At 39.3% G+C, this 22,464-nt stretch overlaps 1 protein-coding gene across 1 annotated transcript in view; it reads left to right on the plus strand.

Annotated features, from left to right (window-relative positions):
- Positions 1-22,464, plus strand: part of LOC105450771 — a 122,471-nt gene that overhangs the window by 75,850 nt on the left and 24,157 nt on the right. Inside the window, exons 3-4 of the mRNA XM_011690772.1 lie at positions 11,427-11,678; positions 12,599-12,832. Coding sequence (XP_011689074.1) covers positions 12,700-12,832 — 133 coding nt within the window. The 5' untranslated portion in view covers positions 11,427-11,678; positions 12,599-12,699. The remainder of the gene's footprint in view (positions 1-11,426; positions 11,679-12,598; positions 12,833-22,464) is intronic.

A 22,464-nucleotide genomic window follows, 5' to 3' on the forward strand; every position in this document is an offset into this window, starting at 1 on the left:
TATCCCCTCGTGTGCCTTGACGACTCAGAGAGAGAGAGAGAGACGGACGAGCCGGGGGTTCCAGAGCCACGAAGTTTTCAGAGTTTCTCGCGCAGCCAAAGCACCGATATGTTGTTTACGGATCCCCCGGTGTTCCCTTCTCTCCTCTCCTTTCGTCCCGTTTCCACATTCTTTTTTCCTTCCCCTTGTTTCCTCTGAAATCCCTTTAACGCGACCTGCGCTACACGACGGGAGTCTGAAAAGCAACGGTGAGTTCCTCTCTTTCTCGACTTTCGTCTGTTGTCACGATTTCCTGCGCCGATTGATAATTCTTTGAACACTCGTCGCTTCTTTCATCACTTCTTATCAGCGAAAGGAGCGAGAAGAGAAACATCTATTAGGGGGATCAAACGAAAATTTGTCACCCTTTGATCAAACGTGTCACTGCTGTGAAACGCGTCTTCGTGCTTTTTCGTAAAGATTATTTCCGGTTGGAGAGAGTGCCTCTCGGTAGGAGCTCGCTAAGCTCGGATATACCGCGCGGATTAAGCGCGAATTAATTATCTCAGAGAAGCTCAGCAGAGCCGACATTTTAGTCTTCTAGACGTAATGGTGACTTTATGCCTTTACGATAAAGCCGACGAGGGTATGCAGAATTGCAGATTAGAAATACGAAACGATACGCGAAACTTGACTATATTATGCCTTACGAAAGTTTATTGTACTTATCGTTGATATCATATTATCTGTTCTTATTTCTATATTTATTATATGTATATAATCAGCTTACGCTTTAATCGAAATTATTTTAAATCTTTCGGTTTATTTCTTATTACGGTAAAACTTAATAACAGTGATGACATAATTAAACAAATTATCCTCAAGAATTGTGAGACATTTGGAGTTGCAAAAAACGTTGTTGGAAAGAACAATTTTTCTGAATCCAGGTCTGAAAATAATTTTTGTTCAATAATCAAAATAATTTTGTGCGAAAGTCAAAGTCATTGCTAGAATATCAAAACGTTTTATAGCAATGCTTATCAGTTTTAACATTCCAATAAATTATTTTGATGATTCAACAAAAAATTATTTTCAAATCTGTTTTTAGCAAAATTTTTCAACAAAATCGTTTTTTCCGTGAAAAGATCTGTCGTTGTTTCGACGGTGAAATATAAGATACTCCCTGTGCACAGCTAATAAAATAGAATAACGCAATGAAGATTCGGCCCTGCCGAAGCTCTCTGTTCGTTACCGTTTAGATCGATAAACTTGTTATCGGAGACAGACGTCGGTTTTGTATCGGAACGAGATTCGACTCGGCGCGTAAGTTGCCTCTTGTCCGGTCGATCCATTTCGACTTTACGGTGCTCCCGCGAGTATTCCTCGAGACGCGGAAAATGGTAATTGCCACAATTTCTGTTCCTCTTATCTTCGAGTGAGCGGAAAGCGTTGCCGAGTGGATCAAACGGAATTTTCGTTGCGACTTTGATTAAAGTATAATTATTGAGGTTGCCCGGAGGAATCTTGGAGAGGTCACCTCTTGCGAGAAAATCTCGTTACGAAATTTTGTCCGAGATATTGCTCTCCTTCGTGATTGTGACTTGTTTCTATCGGTAAGAGTTTCGTATACAAGTTCCTTATGCGATCATTGATGAGGATCGGCTGATTCGTTCATAAAATAGGATCGAATAGCGATAATGAATTGAATCTTATTGTCCCGAGCAATTCAATATCTGTCGTATTTTCGCTCAAATAATTAGTTCTTTGTCGATAATTATTTCTCCCTTCGCGTCTCTTTATCTCAGAGAATTTTCTGTTTATTCCAATTACATTAATTAAATCAGTAATGACATTTACACTGTAAATAATTAGACGATTATATAATTAGATCATTTCTTCGTTTTACAACGATCGTTAAAGAATTTCGAACACGAAACGTCCTTTTTTTTTATCGTCATTGTACATTTTCATAATGACGATAATTTTCGTTATAATAGGAAATATTAGTTATATTCTAGCTCACGCGCTCTTTGTTTCGGCTTTATTCGCGCAAAATTGCTTCTTCATGTTCTTTCCGCGACTGTTTCAATTGCGAATTCTTCGGGTGCGCCTCGACAGTAAATCGGGACACGACACGAAGCAAGCGGGAGGCATCCCCCTCGTAACCGCGTGAGCTTGTGCGCATTGCCGTTCTGGTACCCGCATGCGGTACGAACTGACGCGCCTTGAATTTAATGGTCGACGCCGTGAATCCGTCCACGGATATCGAGAACGGCCGCCACCGTCGCCGCCGTCTCGCAAACGACATAACGCATTTAGAGGGCCGTGCGTATCAGTGTAATGCGATTCCACCCGGAAATCCCCTGAATTCATCGAATTCCCATACGCGAGATGCATCTAAACGATCGACTGCGTCAGTTGCAATTGCGTTAACGTGGTGTCGCGCGAACGCGAACGCGAACGCGAACGTGAATACGCCACCACGCGTGTGCGATTTCGATATGTTGGCAGGGATGACGATTCGCGTCATCGACACCCCAGCTGCGACCCGATTGCGGTATCGCCGCAACAGTATACGAATATCTATCGCGAATTCGAGGAGTCTTAATATAGGTAGATCATATTGCACAGTTCGGTTTTGAAAACTAGTTCACCAAACAACATTGCCATTATTTTTAGATAGCTTCAAAATTATTTATTATTATATGGTACAAAATTACTGTCTAATTGCCAAAGCGAAATAATTTTATCAGATTTATTTATTTGATATTACAATTTTTGAAAAATATAAATACTTATATATAGATAATTATAAGCTTATGGTATATTGCGTATGAAATTCTAGAAAATAAATAATAATACTTTTGCCCCACAAAAATTTCACAAAAGTTTAAAGAAATTTTTTGTTCGTCTGCATTTATAAGAATATCTGTGATTATATAAATAAGTCTATGTCTCATCTTCCATAGAATAATAAATCTGAAGTTTTTATGACCAATTTGCACCGATTGGCGCAATGGTTGATGTATGCGGACAATAAAGTTCGAATTACCGGGACAGATAACATGTACACGCGTCGAAATTTATTTTCCGGATACATTAAGAAGAGATTTCGGTCATTTGCATTTGCCTAACTTCGGTCATGCTCATCGTGTTACGCCGGCGACGACAGCTCCTTCGCGCCGCGCCGCGCTGGAGGAAGGGCCCTTTTGTCGGCTCGCGTAGGCGTAGAGGTCGTCTTGGCAGCTTCCTCAGTTCCAGAGTCGACGGAAGCGGCCCGGCCACCGTCGGGAGGATGTCACAATTAATGCTGACCGGAGCTCGTTAGTACGTTTCCTTTTTCCCTGACTCATATCGCCGATGACGGCCACGGAGGAACAGGAGGCGCTTCCAGAGTTGTGCGAACATCAACGAAAAAACACACTTCCTGGACACAGCTCCAGTTTAGCTTTACACAGACTTCTGTTGTTGCGCGCATTATAGGCGCGTCGTTCTACTGGGGAATTTTTTTTCATACCGATTCCAATACCTGAATCAGATAAAATTAGAAGTTTCGAATTCTTCATTGCCGGCTATTGACGCGTTCGCGTTTATTAATTCGTTCACTTATCCCCGCGTCCAATCCCGCATTCGCATTTTCTTCGAACGGACGATATCACGTCCGCGGTGTGGTGCACGTGGGCGTAAGTGGCTCGATTCTCGGCGTTATTTAACGTCGTCGCGTCCCAACCGGCGCCATAAATCACAACGAGATAAAACCTCGCGTATGGAACCTCTCTCTCTCGCGTTCTCGAGCTCGCACCGGAAACGTGGGTTAAGTCGACACTTCCCATAATATTGGCCTCGTCTCTACGTCATGCTAATGCGATATCATGTCTACTGCATGAGGAAAGACGATCGGGAGATAAGTGGTTTTCGACGGGCGTGAATAATGGTCGGTGCGCGGAGGCAGGGGAAAGAGGAGGGGGGCACGGATATCATCATTAACGATTTGATTCGAGTATAGCGCAGCAAAACCGAGTAACGATATTATATGTTTACAGTCGCTCCAGCTGCAGTCCATATTTGTAGGACGTCCATATATATTTCACAATATTTTTGGATTAAACCATTTCATACGTGCATGTACACGTCGAATATCATAAAATTTTGTATGTTTTATTTCTGACCTAGTTTCGTTAGCTCATTTTTTATCTTTTGTCAGACTGAATTCAGAATCGAATCGGCATGTATTCGCGCGATGGTATATTTATAAATATTAAAAATGGAAGTGAATTAATACATCGCGAACATTTTCATTCGCAATTTTTACGTATGTTGTGGGTAAGAAAATTTTCAACATTAATAATCGACGACGAGACGTTATCGGGAGAAGTTCAAGCACGTATTATGCGGATATAGCACTGGTTAATTTCCTGGTGCATACAAATTTATGTAAGCGCATCGGTGTGACACGTAACGTGCTGCAATCAGCTTATAAGCGAACCGATATGACCGGGCCACATTTATGCTTATCGTGTTTGTTGGCCGTGTATCATATTTGTTTATTGCTCGTCTCATACGATTTTTAAATAACGTTGACAACGTCGGGGAAAGGCACGACGAGCGAATCGGCTCTCGTAACTCTGTTGAAACAGAACAAACGAGACTGCCAGCTCGCTTCACCACTAATTAGATCTCGAAAACTGGGTCGCGCCGTTGTAGTCCATGTTGAAGAACGAGGAATGGGGATATGATTCTCCGCCGCGAAATTTTTCAGCGAATTTTTACTCTATCCTTACTAAAGCGATGGTTGAAGCTTTTAGTTGTGTTTGAAACGCCTGAAAGTATAATGCATGTATACGTACGAGTTGTGAATCAAGGTATATATACTCCATCGTACTTGGATATTTTGTGAATTATCAAGTAAGGTTTTGAAAATGATTTTGGAATTGACATCTTGTATCTGTGCTAAGTAGTTTTTGGCTCTGTATAATAAAAATGAATTTTTCACACACACACACACACTCTCTCTCTTTCTATTTGAAACAAATATCGTATGTGCGATAAAATATTGTCAAAAATGTACGTCAAATGTATGAGATTTTAATTGTTTCCTAATAAACAGAATTCGGCGATTTTACCAAGCTGACACGAGTGTAAGAGGCACGTGCGACACGTGTTTGCAGGCTGTGGCCTGCGTTTGTAATAGAACGCATTTGTTCCATGGAAATTTCTCCAAGGGGTGAGGCTTACTAATTTCGCGGCACGCTTAATATAAGGGAATATTATCTGACCCATATTTATCAATGGCACTGATTGGTCTTATTAATTAACATCCATTTTCTGTTGTTTTTTGATATATTCAAGGCCTTTCTGATATTTGCCTCATTAAATATTGTGATAATTAATTGTAATTAATAAAATTGTCAAATTAAATATCTACCAAACACAAGCTTTAAATTAAAGTTGAAAATAACTATTCGATGTTTGCAACGTATTTAGATTTTGAAGTTTAATTAAAATATAATTTATTATTAAAATTTAATTTAATTAAGTCTACTCCATAAGTCTCGTTTTTATTAAAATAACATGACAGTTACATAAGTATCTCTCTAAAGTTTTGCTAGAGGAAATCGTTGTGGGAAGGGAGCACCGCAATTTTGATCCCTGAAGCGATTAGGGTTAAAATAGTTAACTGTTACGTCGCGTATCCAACCTGACGCAATGACAAATGATAGACTATGAAATACCTAATGTAATTTGAAAAATTTTTTTATTATTTTAATTTTTAATTTAGTATTTATATTTATTACCAATTTGTTTTTATGGAATGTTATAGTAGATACTAATTGAAAATTATAAAGTTTTATAAACGGGTGCAAATTTTTATTGTCTTGCATTTCGGAAATCACATATCCTCTGTCGAAAAAAAAATAAAATTTTTGTTCTTAGCTTTTTATTTATTTCCTCTTGTGATAAACGATACAATAAATCCCGTCCGCATCACGAGTTTCGAATATATATATCATTAGCGTTTATTGCGAATACTCGTATGCGCGGACTAACTGCAATTATTTCACATATTTTAGAATACACTTTATCGATTGGCGAATTAAATTGCACATGGTCGAGTTAATTCAACGCAATATTCTCTCTTTTGTGAAAGAGGGGAAAAAAATACATTCTCTCAATAAACTCTGCCACTATCGTCGACTCGAAAAATATGTATTTTTCAACGCGTAAACGAGTTTTTAATCTCGCTTTTCTGCTTTTCTTTCTGTCCCAGCAAAATTGTCCGGTAGTCTTTATGATGTACTCGGAAGTCAGGCATTTTACGTGGAAAAAGGTATTGTGCTTGTGTTTGTCAACGCGTAAATAGCTCTGTATCTCTACGTCACGTAGGGAGATCACTGGGTCCATCTTTGTCTTGCTTGTAACATTTTCACTTAGTTGTCGACATCTTCTAACTTGGAATTGTCGTAGGATCATTGTTACCTTGGAGTCGCGCTAGATATATTGCATTCTACGCGTGACTACTCTATTCCGTCTGAACTTTCTCAGAATGCCAAAACTCGGTGAAATATTGTGTTATAACGCTTAGAAAATGGTAATTTTAAGCAATTGTGTCATAACGCTTAGAAAAAATTGAACAAACTTTTAACAGTAAGAAATGATATGCAGCTGCCAATTCTTCGAACATTGAATTACTTTTTCTAATCAGAATAAAATTTTGATTTGTATAAGAAAATATTTATATTATTTAAATTATTTATTATTCGTCAAGACTTTTTCACAAGATTTTAAGACGTCTCGCGCTCTCACAATTAATTCAAAAGCACTTTGCATAATGGAATGAATTAAAATTTTCACTTTGTTTAGTCATTGTTAGTTAGAATATTTTTATTATAACGAACGCGGTGACGTTGGCGAGTCCGCGATAGCAAAATTTTATTTGCGAAAAGGTAACAAGTCGATCGTCTTCAACGACGTACATCACGTTGATCTCTCGATAAACTCGGTCGCGACACACGCTATCGATTGTAGCTTGCCGCAAATACGGCGCAGGCGTGACAGACTGGCAACAATTGCGCCATGTAAAACACCGAGTCGCATTCTCGAAAATTGGGAAATGGAAAACAGATTAAAAAGGACCGTACTGCACGACCGCGTTACAAACGTGCCAGGGTTGAAATTAAACTAGAACTGGTAACTCCGTTCGTAATCAAATTCGTCAAGGGAAAATAATCAATCATATTTTGAGACCAATAATCTGTATATACCAGATTTTCACGTACATACATTTGCATATAAAAATATTTCGTTATTACTGAGATGTAAAACGCAGTGTAAAATATTTTTTTTATCGTCGCTGTAATTGTTAGAAATGTAATTTCGTTTGACGTTACCGGCACCCCCCCTGGGTATTTATTTTAAAGGACGCACATTGAATATCCAATGCAATCCTTTGCCGGGAGAATAGTTGCGTACGTGCGGGTGAATCGAGTTTTAATCCCGTTGCGTCAGTAAAACCCCCCTTTGCCGGGATTAATAATCACCGTGGTTGCATGCCTCAAAGCCGATTGATCGCATAACGCTACGCAGCTCCGACTAATGTCACCTGATAACCTATTTACGGCCTATTTTGCCTTTCTGCGATACACTACCTCGCGGTTGAAAAACGAAAGCGTAATCAAAAAGAAGATAAGGGAAATGCATGTACGTTGATATTTAATCTGCAGTCAATCTGTGAATGCTATCCTCAATCGTTTGTTTAAAAAATCGATTGTTCTAGCAGGAGAAAATTTTCAAATTTTTATTTCTCTATAATAATTATCGAAAATCTCGTTTTGGGATTAAAATAAGAACAAATATAAAAGTAAGTCTGAGATCGTGTATATTTTTTTATATATCGCACAAGAATGTAAGTCTATTTCTTGAATTGCGCAATATGTTCATTTCGTGGTTCTATGGTAAAAAATCTCTGAAAACTCATTCGGCTAAACACACAAAATGGAAAGTCGCTTCGCGGATTTTTTTTCTCAAATTCTGTTACTTTGTGCGCGCTATTCGTACCGCAAAACATCCAGAGATCCATTCTAAAAAAATCTGCAACGTGAATCAAGAGACGCGGCATATCGGTTGTATTCAAGCTACAAAAAAAAAAACAACCGAGAAATTGACGTTTCAATTCATGTAGGTATGTATGTGTTTCCGAAGGTAAAACAAAAAATATGACAAAAATAAGGACAATATATAAATTCAATAAAAATAATCCAGTAGCGATTAAAGCCTCCGCGGCAGAAACGTGACAATATAACAGTCCATCGCGCGCCGCTGAATAAATAAAAGATATGGCATTTCAATTATCGCGCGCTTCATAATTTCGAGTGGGAACAAACGAGTAGGCCGCGATGCGTCGTGCAAACTTTTCGAATGCAAATTCTGCGAACCATTCACCCGTATGACAATCCTTCGTTAGGAGAATCTCAGGACGCGAGGGAACACGCGAACATTTATTCGCATATAACGGAATTCTTCTGCCTTTCTTTCTTTCCCCTCGATCGAAACTTTTTAAAGTTCCAAACGCGATAAATTATCGAAGAGACGCGCGATCACCGTTTCTCGTCGTTCTCGAGGAATCGCGAAAAGCCTTCACGATCGCGGCCCAACTGGCGTTGCTTCCCACGAACCTACATCACGGATGCTGATTGGCTTACGGGTCTTTTCACGTCCGCGACGTTTTCCCTTCTCGACCTCGACCTCACCGTCAATGCATATCCGGTGCACCTCATTCGATTATGTCCCCAGCGCGTCTTGTAGCGTTATCACGTATGAAACTGACTAGTGCAATCCAATTATCGTCATGACGGCCGCCGGCGTCAGGACAGATCCCGCATCCCGGACAGATTTTATTCTGCTTTGATACGTTATACGAACGTCGCCGTCGCGCCGTCGAGCTTTTATTCGAACTGGTTTCAACCGGCTGGAAAAGATTGCCGTATAAAGAAAGCGATGCGATATCGTACGATAGAAATACAGATATAAATCGAAGCGTTTATTCGTGCAATCACGCTTGCTGTATTTTAATTTTTATATAAAAATATTAATTTAAATTTGATCCCTCTTTCCCTCCCTCTCCGTGAATACGCTATTAAATTTATGAAAAAAAATTCTACGTATAATAGATTTGTTGAACACATGTATAGATGGTATAGAATTGTAGATATATACAATACATATTCATCGGTAGATCTATATAAATCCATATGTAAAATATCGCAGAGTTAGCGATTCACAAAAAGAGTACACGCAAATTAAAACGTTTGTGAGATAGTTCATCCCGTAATCCCTGATGCGATCATTTCGATTAATAGTTTCAGTATTTTTCCCTGTGTGTTTTTGTTTTATTTTATCTGAGCCATTTAATTAAATAATACTTTTGAGGTTCCTATTTAATGATACGTTAGTGTATTGCAAAAATTACTATAACGGCGAACAAGCAGCACGGAAATTGGCTACGTCGCTATTAGCCTGTTTTTTTGCGTTGTCTCCAAGGGAAAAAGCACTTGAAGATACTGATCCAATTAGACGCCACGATCTTCTTCGCTGACTCGTCTCAGAGAGTAGAAATTTGCTGAAAGCTGAAGTCTAAAGTCACGCGGATATTGCGCGTCATAGTTAGCCACTTTGCTGAGGAATGATTACTCCCTTTCGGCAATCCCACGCCTTTTTACCACGCATGTACCCTAGGGTGGAAGACGGTTGCAAACTTAACCGATAATTCACTGGTTAATATCAACACGCGGTTCTTAACTTAAAGATTAATTATCTTCTTTAAAAGCGAATTCTTATGCTTTTATACCTCTATAGGATTATATGAATTTCAATTTTCTTTACACAACTGCAGTTTTAATATCTGAAGTTACACAAAATATTCAATGCGTCTCATATACAGCCTTTTAATTAAATTAAATTATAATGATATTAGATTCGAGATTAAAATCGGTGTTACATCATCGTCACAGAAAAATGTTGATTTTAGATTATTAAGAACCACGCCCCTGAAATTTTCGATACAAATCTTCCCGCTCGCATATACCTAATGGAAAAATCGATATTCGCTTTTCTGACGGTGCCAACTGTTAGTTTTAATATCTCGTAGCAATATCGGTGTGATAAAGAACGATGCTCACGGCAAATTCACGAAGATGTCATAAATTTACGGCGGCGCTCGTACGTCTTCTCTTTCGAGGCGACGCCTGACGTAGTTCGGGGTGGTAAGTGCCGAGGGTGGCACCGGCTATATCGCGGCTTCTAATTTCCACCGACGACCTTGGGCAAAGAAATCGTAAATTTCTCACGCCCACGAGTTCTACCTGGGCGTGGCAGGCGCGACGAGAGGAAGCAGATAGAGACGGCCGAGGGAACGGCCGGCGATCTTTTCCCGAGAATCGAAAGCTCTCCCGCTTTCGCGACACGCGGTATTCCGATTATTCATGTCCTCGAGACGTCGTACTGTCTCAAAAAAAAGTCGCGTATTTTTCGTGGCTTTTTCACTGTCATCACCTGCACGAGATCATAAAAGTGCTTCTCTTAATCCTGAATAGAAATGTACCGTCGAATAAGATGCTCCCTGCAGAGAAAATTCAATGGTGTCGTTTAACCAGAAGAGTGAATTCTGTTTTCTTGATGTAGAGAATACGAATCGACAGATAAAGAAGACTGTAATAACTGTAAAAATTATCCGCTCCGTAGTCATTATAATATGACGCGGAGCTTTTAATCTTCACTTTTACTAGACGAACAAAAGTCGGAGTGAGTCGCGTTTCAATCGCGATGTGGCTTTTACGTCTCGTCGAATTTTGCTGTTAGTTCTCACGATAAATGCATTTCACTTCTGCATAACTACATATATTTCCGGCACGGTAGCGGTTACAGCGCAACCCGTATTTTGCGTACCGTTGTCGGGGAAAGTCCACGATGTACCCTGTAATCAGAACACTTTCGCTCCGCCAAGTCAAAAGCAATAAACACATTTCGTATATCTTGACGCAGGTGCAGTGCATCCCGCTTTGGTAACGTGCACATTTACTTGCAATTTCGTCGACACGTCGTTCCTCACCCCAATGTTGTTTCTGTCGACGGAATTACGCCGAGAAACTTCGCGTTCAATATCTGATTTACGAAAATTTATTCGCCTTTGATTTTAATTTCAAACATTAAACATTCTAACGTAGTTTTCATCTTGATCGTAATTAAAAATCCAATTAATTACACGAACGTAAGAAGAAGAGAAATGCGATTGAATTTTAATGATCAAAAGATCGTTGTCATGTTAATCGTTACCCAGTCGAAATCAGATTATTTCCTATTCTAAGAATTTTAAATTTAATTGAGTATTATATGCGATAATATCATTTAATATCATTACTGAAGTCAAATACACTCGATTTCTTTTGTTGCAGGATGGACCATGAAGAAACGCGGTGCCGGCTGGTTTTAGACGAGCAGTCGGCCACGCTTGCACCCTACCGTCGGACGTCGTTGTCCACAAGTTCCCGGTACGACCAATCCCGAAGCAAGCGGCAGGTGTCGCGTGTGACAGCAGACACGATAGGTGCGATAATCGGGGGTGGCCCGGTCGTTGCCGCCGCCGGGCCGGCGATGCGACGATGAGTTCGCCGAGGGTGCTGCTACCCCTCCACACCCGACCAAAGGTGAGACTTGAAATTACTGATCGAATTATCGCTGGCCTTATGTGCTTCTATTTTTTTCTTCTTTTTCTTTTCTAATTGAAAAAATTGTTTTCGTTGATATTTATTATAGTTAATTATATTTGCGATTGACACACGACGTTTTGTCTTTAATAGAAGTATTCCCTTGAAGAGATTAATTAATTGATCTTATCACGCGAAATCATTTCTTAAGTAATTTCCAGTTTGTTAGTATAGTAGTATATCAAATTATACAAGCTTTAGCTAGATGTTTGAGAATGCACCTTGTTCACTGTTAGAGTCGCGAGTATCGAAAGGAAGAGGGCTCTGAAGAAAGGGAGGGCGCACGACGGGTATAGAGAGTATAATCTAGAACGACCCAAAGCGTTAAGAACCGCATACTGTGTATTCTTTAATAAGGCATACTTTTCTTATTACTTCTACCTTTCCTGCGAGCTAAAACACAACAGTTAGATGTTCCTTAAGTTGATACTTTAGATGATTAAATTAGATTAATTATTAGATAAAACGAAATATGTCACTTTTTTTTTAAAGTTAAATTATACTCGGATAAATCATCATTTTTTATTTTCTTTGGCATATAGAGAGGCTATTTCGTGTATGATGAAAGTCCACGTTGATTATGTATCGAACTTTAAGTCGAGCAACCTTGAGATATTATTGACATGGCATATCTCATTGATCCATTTATTCCTTCGAAAAAGAGAGAGTAACGAAACGTATAATCACGAGTGCGAAGAACACCGGTGCGCGAAGTAACGTTGCTTATTTGTCGTGCCTATAGCAATCGCTACATTGCGAAACGTTACAGTAACGCGACAAATAGAACGTAAAAGAACGTTTGTTAATGCAAGTGGCCGACAATTTCGTGCCTAAGTCTCTCATCTTTGTGCCCCCGACAGCCCCGCGTAATAGCAAGGCCGGGTAGTCTCGAAAACTGCATCAACGAGGCCGAGCGACGAGGAGCGGCAGGCGGTTCAAGGCCGAAACTATCCGCGTGGCCATGGACCACGAAGCGAGGAACGGAACCGGCAGCAACGACAACGAGGAGTGCACCAATATTTACTTCATCGTCGGCGACCGCAGGGAGACGGCCACTTACAAGGCGAACCAGGTCACGGACATGGAACTCAAGGGTGAGTGGGAAAGTTTTATTGCCTCGTTTGCGAAAAGTTCCATCGACTTTTCTGTCGTTCTCGAACGAACTTTTTCATTTATTTAACGCAGCGATCTCGAAATACCCGTGCGTGTTGAGAAAGTATGTATATGTATTGCGCGCGGTGAGAACGATCAACTGTAATTTTCGTAAAATCGTCGGTCTATAGACTATGTTGGCGCGAAGACAAGGCAGAATTTTAGATACTAGGTACAGTTATATTAACGTTTTCATAAAATCAAAACGCTTTGAGTGTTTATTTATAAAACCGAACAGTTAAATACATTTGTCAATATACATTGATAATTATATAGAAATTTTACAGGGATTGCCAATAAATTAACTTTTTAATGTGTAGCAGTATAGTACAACATATAATTAATATCATGGAACATGAACGATAGAAATTTGTAATTACATCACGCAATAACAATTTCGCTATGAAAAAGTATTATAACTTGCCGGTGATATTCGCTGAGTATGTAAAAATATTATAAAATACATTTGTAGTACTAATAATCGGATATTAATTAAATAGCTAATTAAAACATTTAGAAGTTGACAGCTTTTAAGAGGACTCGAAATTGTTGTTCTTACTATCTATATTAGATACAATTGACGCTTAAGAATTTTTATCGTCTTAAAAACTCGATAAGTCTAAGTATGAATACAATAAAATTCTTTGCCTATTCAGGAATATTCAATTTATCAGCAATCCAACTGAATCGCGCGGGAAAGAGGCATTAACGCGAAAGTTAGCCGTTCATTAATCTTTCGACGGGAAGAGATATTTTATCCCGGTGCCGCGAATATCTCTCTCACGCCGGCGAGCACCTTTACCCTGTCCTACGCCTCGAACTTTTCACTCGGGCTTTATGACCGCGCGAAAGTGTACTTCGCGGATAAAAGAGTGAGAAGCTTCCTCCCGAATCAATGGTATCGGAAGGCTAACGAATATTTGATGTACGTAAGATTTAATCAATTATCGATCGTGACGCGATGCGACGCGCCGCGACTCGCCGCGCACGCGAGCCAGTCAATCCGAGACGTTCGCTTTATGCTTTTGCCCGGCGCCCGATATGAAAGCTTTCTCTTTGGAGGGCGCACTACCGAAATTATGTTTGCACACACTTCACCTTCGTGCCGTGACCTATCGACCGGAGTGCCGCCGCGCCGCGCTACATTGGGCCGTTTCTCTCGGCTCGGTTGAGTGGCTGACCGAGCCGGCGCCCTCTTATGACCCTCCCCCCCGCCGTCTGGAGGGTAAAATGACATGAGCACGCACTTGTGCCGCAACTCGTCCCGAGTCTTTCAACCCTTTCACGGTTGGGATAATTTTCTCGATTTTGAGCGAAGCGACGGCAAGCTCGAGAGCGCACAGAAACGGCCCTGCAGATTGAAAATTTTTTATCCTTCTCGCCGAGTTGATACTCGGTTCTCCATATTTGACCTAATTTCGGTTTCTTTTCCATCTAGATTTTTTTCTCCTTTTTTTCGGTTGACGGTACAGTTTTCCTCTTTTCGCCACTTTATAGTACACCGTATTTTGACTATATACCACTTTATGCGTTACTGCAATGCGTATTATATTTTATAATGTATCGTAGTTTATTGTACTGTAGTTTTATTGTACCTTTCGTATTGTTACTGCGGCGCGCATCAAAATTTTATTTACATAGCAGCACAATGGCTTTCTCGTTTAGCTTTCGGGTAATTCGAAGCATTGTTTAATTAGCCTTTGCGTGGCTTATATTGCTTTATTTCATTATTTATCTATATACTATGTACGTTTAACAGGTATAAAGCGTATGCGAGACTAAAAATTATTCTAAATAATCTTGATGGAATCTTAATAAATTAATTTTAATTACTCCAATATGATTTTTTGCTTTTTCAACAGCAAAGCTTCTGCATGTGATCTAAATTAAACTATTTAAGCTTAGATTATTCAATATCAATAATGTCCTAATTAATTATACGGTTCTCGTTGGAAATCAACACGTCAGAAATAGAACATTTCAATTTTCAAACTCGGTCATGTAATTATCCCCGCGCGTGTCTAATGCTAATATTATCGGGTAATTATTATAGTAAAATAGTGTTACGATCGATGATATGGTGTCATGCGAATTTAACGGTGCGTTACTTATACGAGGGGTTACATTAGTTAATTAAAATTCTAATGCAATTACAACGGGTGTACAACCTTGTACGCCTGTTAAGGGAAACGGCTTTGTCAGCAACGATGTTACCAGCGACGTTACACGACAGCACAAAGTCATAGTACAACATGGACAAGTTCTCGTCAACGGGAGCCTTATCGTGCAGGGTGATCTCCGATCCGTTGCGTTGTCCTAAAGCCGAGAGCTTTCCGATCCCTTTAACTTCGCTGTTTAACGCTCGAGAGGACTGCACGTCGTGTTAACCCGTGATTTTTCTCTTAAAATTCCTGCTCGTCAATCAAGATTGACGTATGCAAACCATCATCGCCAAAAATAGTGAATTTCTTCCCGTTCCATCGATTACACGGATACTAAAAACCGATATTAAAAAGAAAAACGTGACTTTTGATTAATAGATTAAGAGGGTTAATAAATTGACGGCGCCATAATGCATGTATCTGCCTATTGAGATCCTTTATTAAATTTTTATGCCGACGCGTGACGGGAAAGTTGAGCTCGTCGTTTATACCGGTCGATTTCAATATCGATTTTAAGACTGTAACATCGCTTTGATTACCTTCTGCAGCCTTGTGTTTCCAAGATTATTATATCGTCGTTATGATCGTTGTTATTATCCTTTCCCCCGCAGGACACTATAGGCTTTCACGTTCACGTTCTTCCACCCCGGTAGAGACTGGCTATGGAATACTCCGCTGGTCTCGTCCTCGTTCCCTCGTCGCAGTCGCTTCCACTTAACTAAAAAGCCTTTTAACGAGGCCGACTCCGCGAAAAATGTGCCGCGAGGATGCCACGCAACCGATCGATATCTCGTCACGAGGGCTCGGAATCGAAGCTCCGCTTTTCGCCGGGAAAGAGAATTTCTCGACGCCTTACGAAGAACAGTAAATGCACGCGTTGCTCCCCTGATACGAGGGAACGAGGCTTTTCCGATAATTATTCATCGAGCTATGTCGGCAAACGTAGACAGCTCTACAAGGAAAAAAATGGGGAGGAAAAAAAAGGACGATGTTGTGAGAGGTATCTGTAACAAAAATGAAGAAAAGTTTTCGTTTTGGCTGAAACTTTTTGTTTTCCGGCACGTTTGTTAGGCTTTTTATAGTAGTTCTTGTAATTTCCCGAAGGGTTGTTAAAGTAGAACTGGCCCCGAACTAGAAAATCGAATGCCCGACTGTGGGTGCAGCCCTAAATGTCTCGCTGATGTTTTAGGTGGCGGCCGGCCACATTACCCGACACGTGAACGACCGCCTTCAACCATTTTATTGATCATAAGCGGAATTGTTCCTCGGACCTATTTTTATGCTCTCCGGGGAGAAGAAATGTAAACGATTACAGAGAAAAAAAAAAGAATAGACTGCAAGCGGCAGATTGGAGATGTCCAAATAATTGAAGAAAAAATGTTCTCAGTAATTGCCATTACTAGAAAATTCTTGCTTTACTATTAATTAATTTTATTTAAACAATCGTGTCATATAGATATAGTTTTAATATTAATTTCTATATATCGATATAGTTAAATTAAAATTTAACAAGAGTTATTTTTCTGTATTTTAGTTAATTGATATACTTTTCGTTATTTATGTTAAATTAAATTTTTGTATTTCTTTCTAAAAAAAAAATTAAAATTTTCTCTCATTGTCTTCCTTTATTTTTCTCTATTTTCTTAATTATTCAAGTGCATACAGTGAGGCAGAAAAATGTATGTAATATATATTTACTATCTGATCCATAAAAGATGATTTAAGCTTCGTCATGAATTTGACAAAGGTAATAAACGTGCACACTTTTATTTAATCGCCGTGGCTCTGATTACAAAGCCAATGATGTCGTCTTTCTGCTGGACTTTTTTCCCTTCTATAATGTCTCTAATATAATTATACCGCGTTGCGTTGAGAAATCGCGTTTTTATTGGAGACCGTCATCTTTATTGGTCCTCGGAGTCTCGCAACGTGCTCGTCTTCTTGTTATAACCAATTTGCCTTACGTCATTTCTTTTGATGTTTTTGCTACTATTGTAAACCTACCGGGCCGTTTTGCTGCGGCATGAGCAAGCTTTTGTTATCGTGATATCTCATTATCCGAGACGCGAAATTAATATCGGATGCCGTCATTATACTCTCTCGTTACAACGAGATTGTTGCTGCGATGTGAAGTCGACATTCCGGCGAGTCTCTCTCTGTGACGCGAATAAAACGCGAACAATCTCGAAATCGCGTCGCTACGGCGATAATTCTCGTTATCTTCACAGACAATAATTCAATTTACTTCCCATTTCTTTTTTTTTCCTCTCGTGACACAAGTGTAACGTGATTTCGAGAGAATTCCTTTTAATGCGGGGGACGTAATAACACGACTTTCCACTCTATACTTTAAAAATATTGCAATTACGCTTTTATTTAGGGAAGTTGCTCAAAACCAATTCCTCTTCAATTTTCGAGTCTCTCCTTGCTATCCCTCTGAAGGTTTCAAGCGAAGCTTGAACGTGTAACGAGGTGCATTTACGCATTTACCTAATGCAATACACGGCCTCTACACATATAGACATAAATATCGATCGGTAGGCTGAGGCTCTAACACGCTTGTGACCCCACCTGCCATCTAATCAAGCCATGTCTCGAACATCCCTTACATCCTCTATTATCATCCAAGTTGCGTAAAAGACGTCCCCGATATTGACAATTTCTCCTTTATTTATAAATAATATACATACAGTAATAGAAATCACAATATAACAACGCTAATATTATGCTGCAAAGATTGTTTCGAGTAGACAGAGAGAAACATAAATAAATAAATTAAATTATGTAATTAAAAATTAATTAAGAAACACAAATATAAGAATGAAATGAAAATACGATAAAGGTCACCTGCATATTAAGAATAAGTAAAATTTCTTTGAGAAAGACAAACAGTTTGATGAATATTTCTTGCATCACTTTACATCTCCACTCTGCGAATAATGGATGCCTAACTTAAGAGTCATTATTTTCGCTCTTTGAATCTTGAATATGAAAATAAGATTCTTATCGAGTGCAGTCTGTTTCTATATTGATTTAACAATCTTGTTTCAAGCGAGAAGTTTATGGCAGCACAACGAGTAAGTCGGTCACATTGTATGACACAATTTATTCTGTCCCAAATAGGCTTTAAATCGACTTGCTTCATCGTCGAGATTTAAAAAAAAATTTCCTCTTGAGAAATATTCTTCTTTAGGAAACGAGCTTTGTGAGCGGAAGAAACGTTTCCTTTCTTTTTTGCCGACATAGTTGTCTCCGACTCGTGTATTTTTTTGATTCCTCGCAGTGCATAAATAAAATTATGCATCCTAATTATAATGAGAAAAGCGAAAAATGAAGAATTGTGACCATTATGAAAAATCGTTTGAGCGAGGAAAATGGAGCTAATTAGTAGAAATTGAAGTCGTGGATAATAAATATTGCTGTGCTTTTATTTTATAACAAAACATTTTTACTCGCGTTTAAATATGGGATAAATTTTCGAAAATTATTCACATTTACTAACAAATCGTTTTTCATTCGCGTATATTTCCTTTTCCCTTCGTTATTTGTAAATATGCCAATTTCACTTCGAAACGCACGAAAGTCGTTTCGTCGCGTTCTATTTGCGAGTAACGTCGAAGAATTTTCCGCCGTCGTCGTTGAGACCCGCCGTCGCCGGAACGAAGTTCCGGGCGAAATCCCGGAAATCGAGTGCCGCGGAATTATCGGCGGCGGAACCACTTCCGGGATTCGCTTCCGGAATGCACGATGGAACGTGGATTCTCCGCGCGGCACGACACCCATTTACAGGAATCGCCTCCGCAATCAGGCGTGTCGGAAACTCAATTTTTTGCCATTGAAAGTTACATTTATTACGCGAACGGTTGGAAACAATATTGCATCGCTCCATTGCGAAATTGATTCGTTTACCGCTTCATTTACTTGCGACGGGATTGTTAGCAAAAATTCGGTTGTGTATTGAAGTGTATTTATAAGCAATTTTTGGAATTACATTACAAAACCTTATATTTGCATAATTATTAATTATAATTTGAGTAATATTTTTTACTATAGATATAATGAAAATCGTTCTAAATTTTTATTTATTTATTAAGATATGAATGAATAGTACACGAATTTATTTAAAAAATTAAAGATGATTTCTCTGTTTTACACATATATTTTAGTAACTCGAGTAATTTTCAAATATTTTCTAATGATTACTCTTTTTTTTTGTGAGTACGTATTTGCATATTTTGATAGCTACTGTAAAAATTTGCCATTCTAAAGATTGTATGCAAGATTGAGACTCTTGAAGAGTATGTATACGTACATAAGCTTAAAGAAGATATCACTATCCTTGAAAATGGATTTTCTCAACACTCGTCTTGAAAATATTTTATATTTTATTATATTTTATTGTATAAAGAGAATCACATTTTTTTCCTTGATGTTATGAATTTTTTAATATAATAAATAATCACGTTCTCAAATAGAACATTGATAAGGCGGTTTTTTGATAGATTTCAAAAGATTTGTAGAAAAAAAGATGACGTTTTGATTAAAACTTTTTCGCGAGTTTCTGATTTCGTTGAACATGACGGTGAACCTCTATGAACGCCGTTAACGGCGCGACGCCGTCTCGAACGAACGTCTTCCGACAGCGATAGCCGCGTCCTACACCTCGCCCCAATGATATTGGCCTCAACAAAATAATGAATAAATTGAGCGTGGGTCACAATAAAAATATAATCGTCCGCCGTACGTTCATGATTCACGATTCATTATCCTATTACTGCCAATGGACGGCCAGAAGATAGTTGCCCCCACTGATCTCGCCGTCATCCTTCCCTCACGTATGTGTACACGCGCGGTTGTATATATGCTTCATTTCGCTCCGTATCGTGCGAATCTGACAGCATTTCGTTGCGTGTAAACTGACAATAAGGCCCATTCCGTTGGACAGGACCATTCTGTTCCGTGACGAGATTCGTGCGCCCCCGTGCCTCGCTTGGTACGTCGGAGTCTCGTAAATTCGGATGCGGCATCGGGCAATGACGAGAAGAAAGGGTTTTAATTATTTTTGATAAGAGAGAATTCATTAATTTAACGAAGGTAATTAAAACAGCAACAAAGATCTCATTACGAGACTGCAACGCGGCTCGCGATATTCCACGGGATATTCTCATATAGCGCGCGTATCTCTCCCCGGCGATAGGAATTTTATAAAACATTTATAAAGTTTTTGACGTACGTAAATAAAAGGAATAATTGTGAGGCTTTCATTCGAAATTGCTGCTTTATTTCGGCGTACGGACGGAACTCGATTACACTACAAGCTTTGACAAACGGATATTTAATTTAGCTGTTAATCAAACCGCGCTCTGCCCGACAGAGGAACATACGGACATATTTAAATATGATTTTCAGCGAACAAATTTTCGTCAGAATTTTTGTGGCGTTTTTCATCTCAAATAACGATAATATTACCGAAGTATTTACTTAAACGCATAATGCACATATTTAAAAATTAAGTTAATTAAGTTGCGTTAATTAAATTAATTGTAGCGCTTGGATTTCTTGTACATTATAACAAAATTTTTCCGAAAATTGATTGCAAGAGAATGTGATACTTCTGTTATAAGCTATTATATCCAACTTGAAATAAATGCCCGAAAGTTTAATTTGCATCGTCAAATGACACAAATCTCCTCGCAGGCGACATGGAATTATACAAATGCGAATTTTATTCTTGAAGCTAGCATTAATAATAAATTATGGAACTTGCAAAAGCATTCCATGAGAAGCGTATGAAATATTTCTCATATTTTTTATCACGTTGAAATATTTTACACGGTGACATTTATCATCAAAACGAATTGTATTTTTGCACGGAGAACGTCTCGTACTTTATTTTACATCATGTAATTTATGTCGCTCCGCAAACTTTGACTCCGGCTTTTTTTTTATTTTTATCCTGGAGAACAAGAGGCCCTCGCATCTCCTTTTTTGTTTAAAAGAACTCTTCGGTTCGAAGCCTATTGACACTGAGTGAATATACGATCGGGTCTAATTGCGACACGGTACGTGATTCGGGGACGGCCAATCGTCGTCGCCCTGAATTACGGAGGGTGCTTAAAGTGCTCGACGTCGCCGCGCCGTCGGCCGCCACCGGCCGCTCCTTGCGGCTGATCGGCCTGAGCGTTTGCTCGACAAACGATCGCGCATGCCGCGCTCAATGAAAGTTTGCTCGCGAATTCTTATAACTCGCCAATCAACCCCCGGCGATCTCTCTCTCTCTCTCTCTCTCTCTCTTTCTCTCCCGCGCGACCTTTACACTGCGCTCGGCGGAGTCTAATTTAAGACTCATCCGTTCAACCTTTCGACGCTCGAGGTACTTCGCGGTTTGCTAAGTGGCTTGAATTTCTCCGACTCTCTGATAGAGGAGAGCGATACACGCCGTAGAGAGACGCGCTATAGAGATAGTTCCAGAAATATCCATTATCGCCTAGGAAACATCGATATCTGTCGTCCTTATGCATGAGCATACCGAAAGGATTAACCTTTATCCAAGAAACGCGTATCCCCGCGTTGAGCATGTTTATAAAGTTTAAACAAAAATCACTTTCTAAGGCTTAATTCCCAGGTTCACGCGATTCTATTTAAACCTTTGATTTTATTATTAAAACCGTATACACGCATTTGTGTGTGCGCGTGTAATATTTTTACGTGTGACGTGCCCTTTCCGTCAAGAAAATAAAAACGCTCTGCGGTTCGCATTAGAAAAATAGTCCGCCAACGCTCCTGCCTGTCTATATTTTTAAATGCGAAACTGCCAGGATTATTATCCATGATATTTATGAATTCGCGCACGCTGTAGTCTCGAAACGAAAAAGCAAGTACGAGAATTCAGTTTTTCCCGCCAGTTTTATAACGCCGCACAAAAACGTGCGGACAAAGTCGCTGATAAGTTCCTGCGACCAGCAAACGCGAAACTTCTCGTTTTACTTATTCACGTAATCCGGGCACGTTTACGGGTCCTCATCGAGGTGGATATTTCGCGGGAGTAAGGGACTTATTCGGGATATCTCGGCTCAACCTCCGAGGTGAAGTACTCGTTAAATTCCAGAATCGTGATGAAGGGGTTGCCATTAAGCTCTGGCTCTTTGTTTTTTGCAATTTGCGCAATGCGTCGTTGCTTGAGAGAATCGTTGCGAAAAAGGAGCAATTTTCCTGATGATTATTATTTCATAATACTTTGCGAGAGATGAATCATTTTTTTTCGAAGGAGCAAGGTGTGCATTATTTTAAGCCGGATATATTATATCTTTAATATTTACATAGAAGCCGTGCATATACGTAATAGCAATGTAGTCTTTATTTCTCTGTTTTTTGAAGATATCTTTCACTCATCGGGGTTACAACCGGGAATT

This window comes from Wasmannia auropunctata, unplaced genomic scaffold (assembly GCF_000956235.1).
Source record: "Wasmannia auropunctata unplaced genomic scaffold, wasmannia.A_1.0 LD336055.1, whole genome shotgun sequence".
NCBI classification, from domain to species: domain Eukaryota; kingdom Metazoa; phylum Arthropoda; class Insecta; order Hymenoptera; family Formicidae; genus Wasmannia; species Wasmannia auropunctata.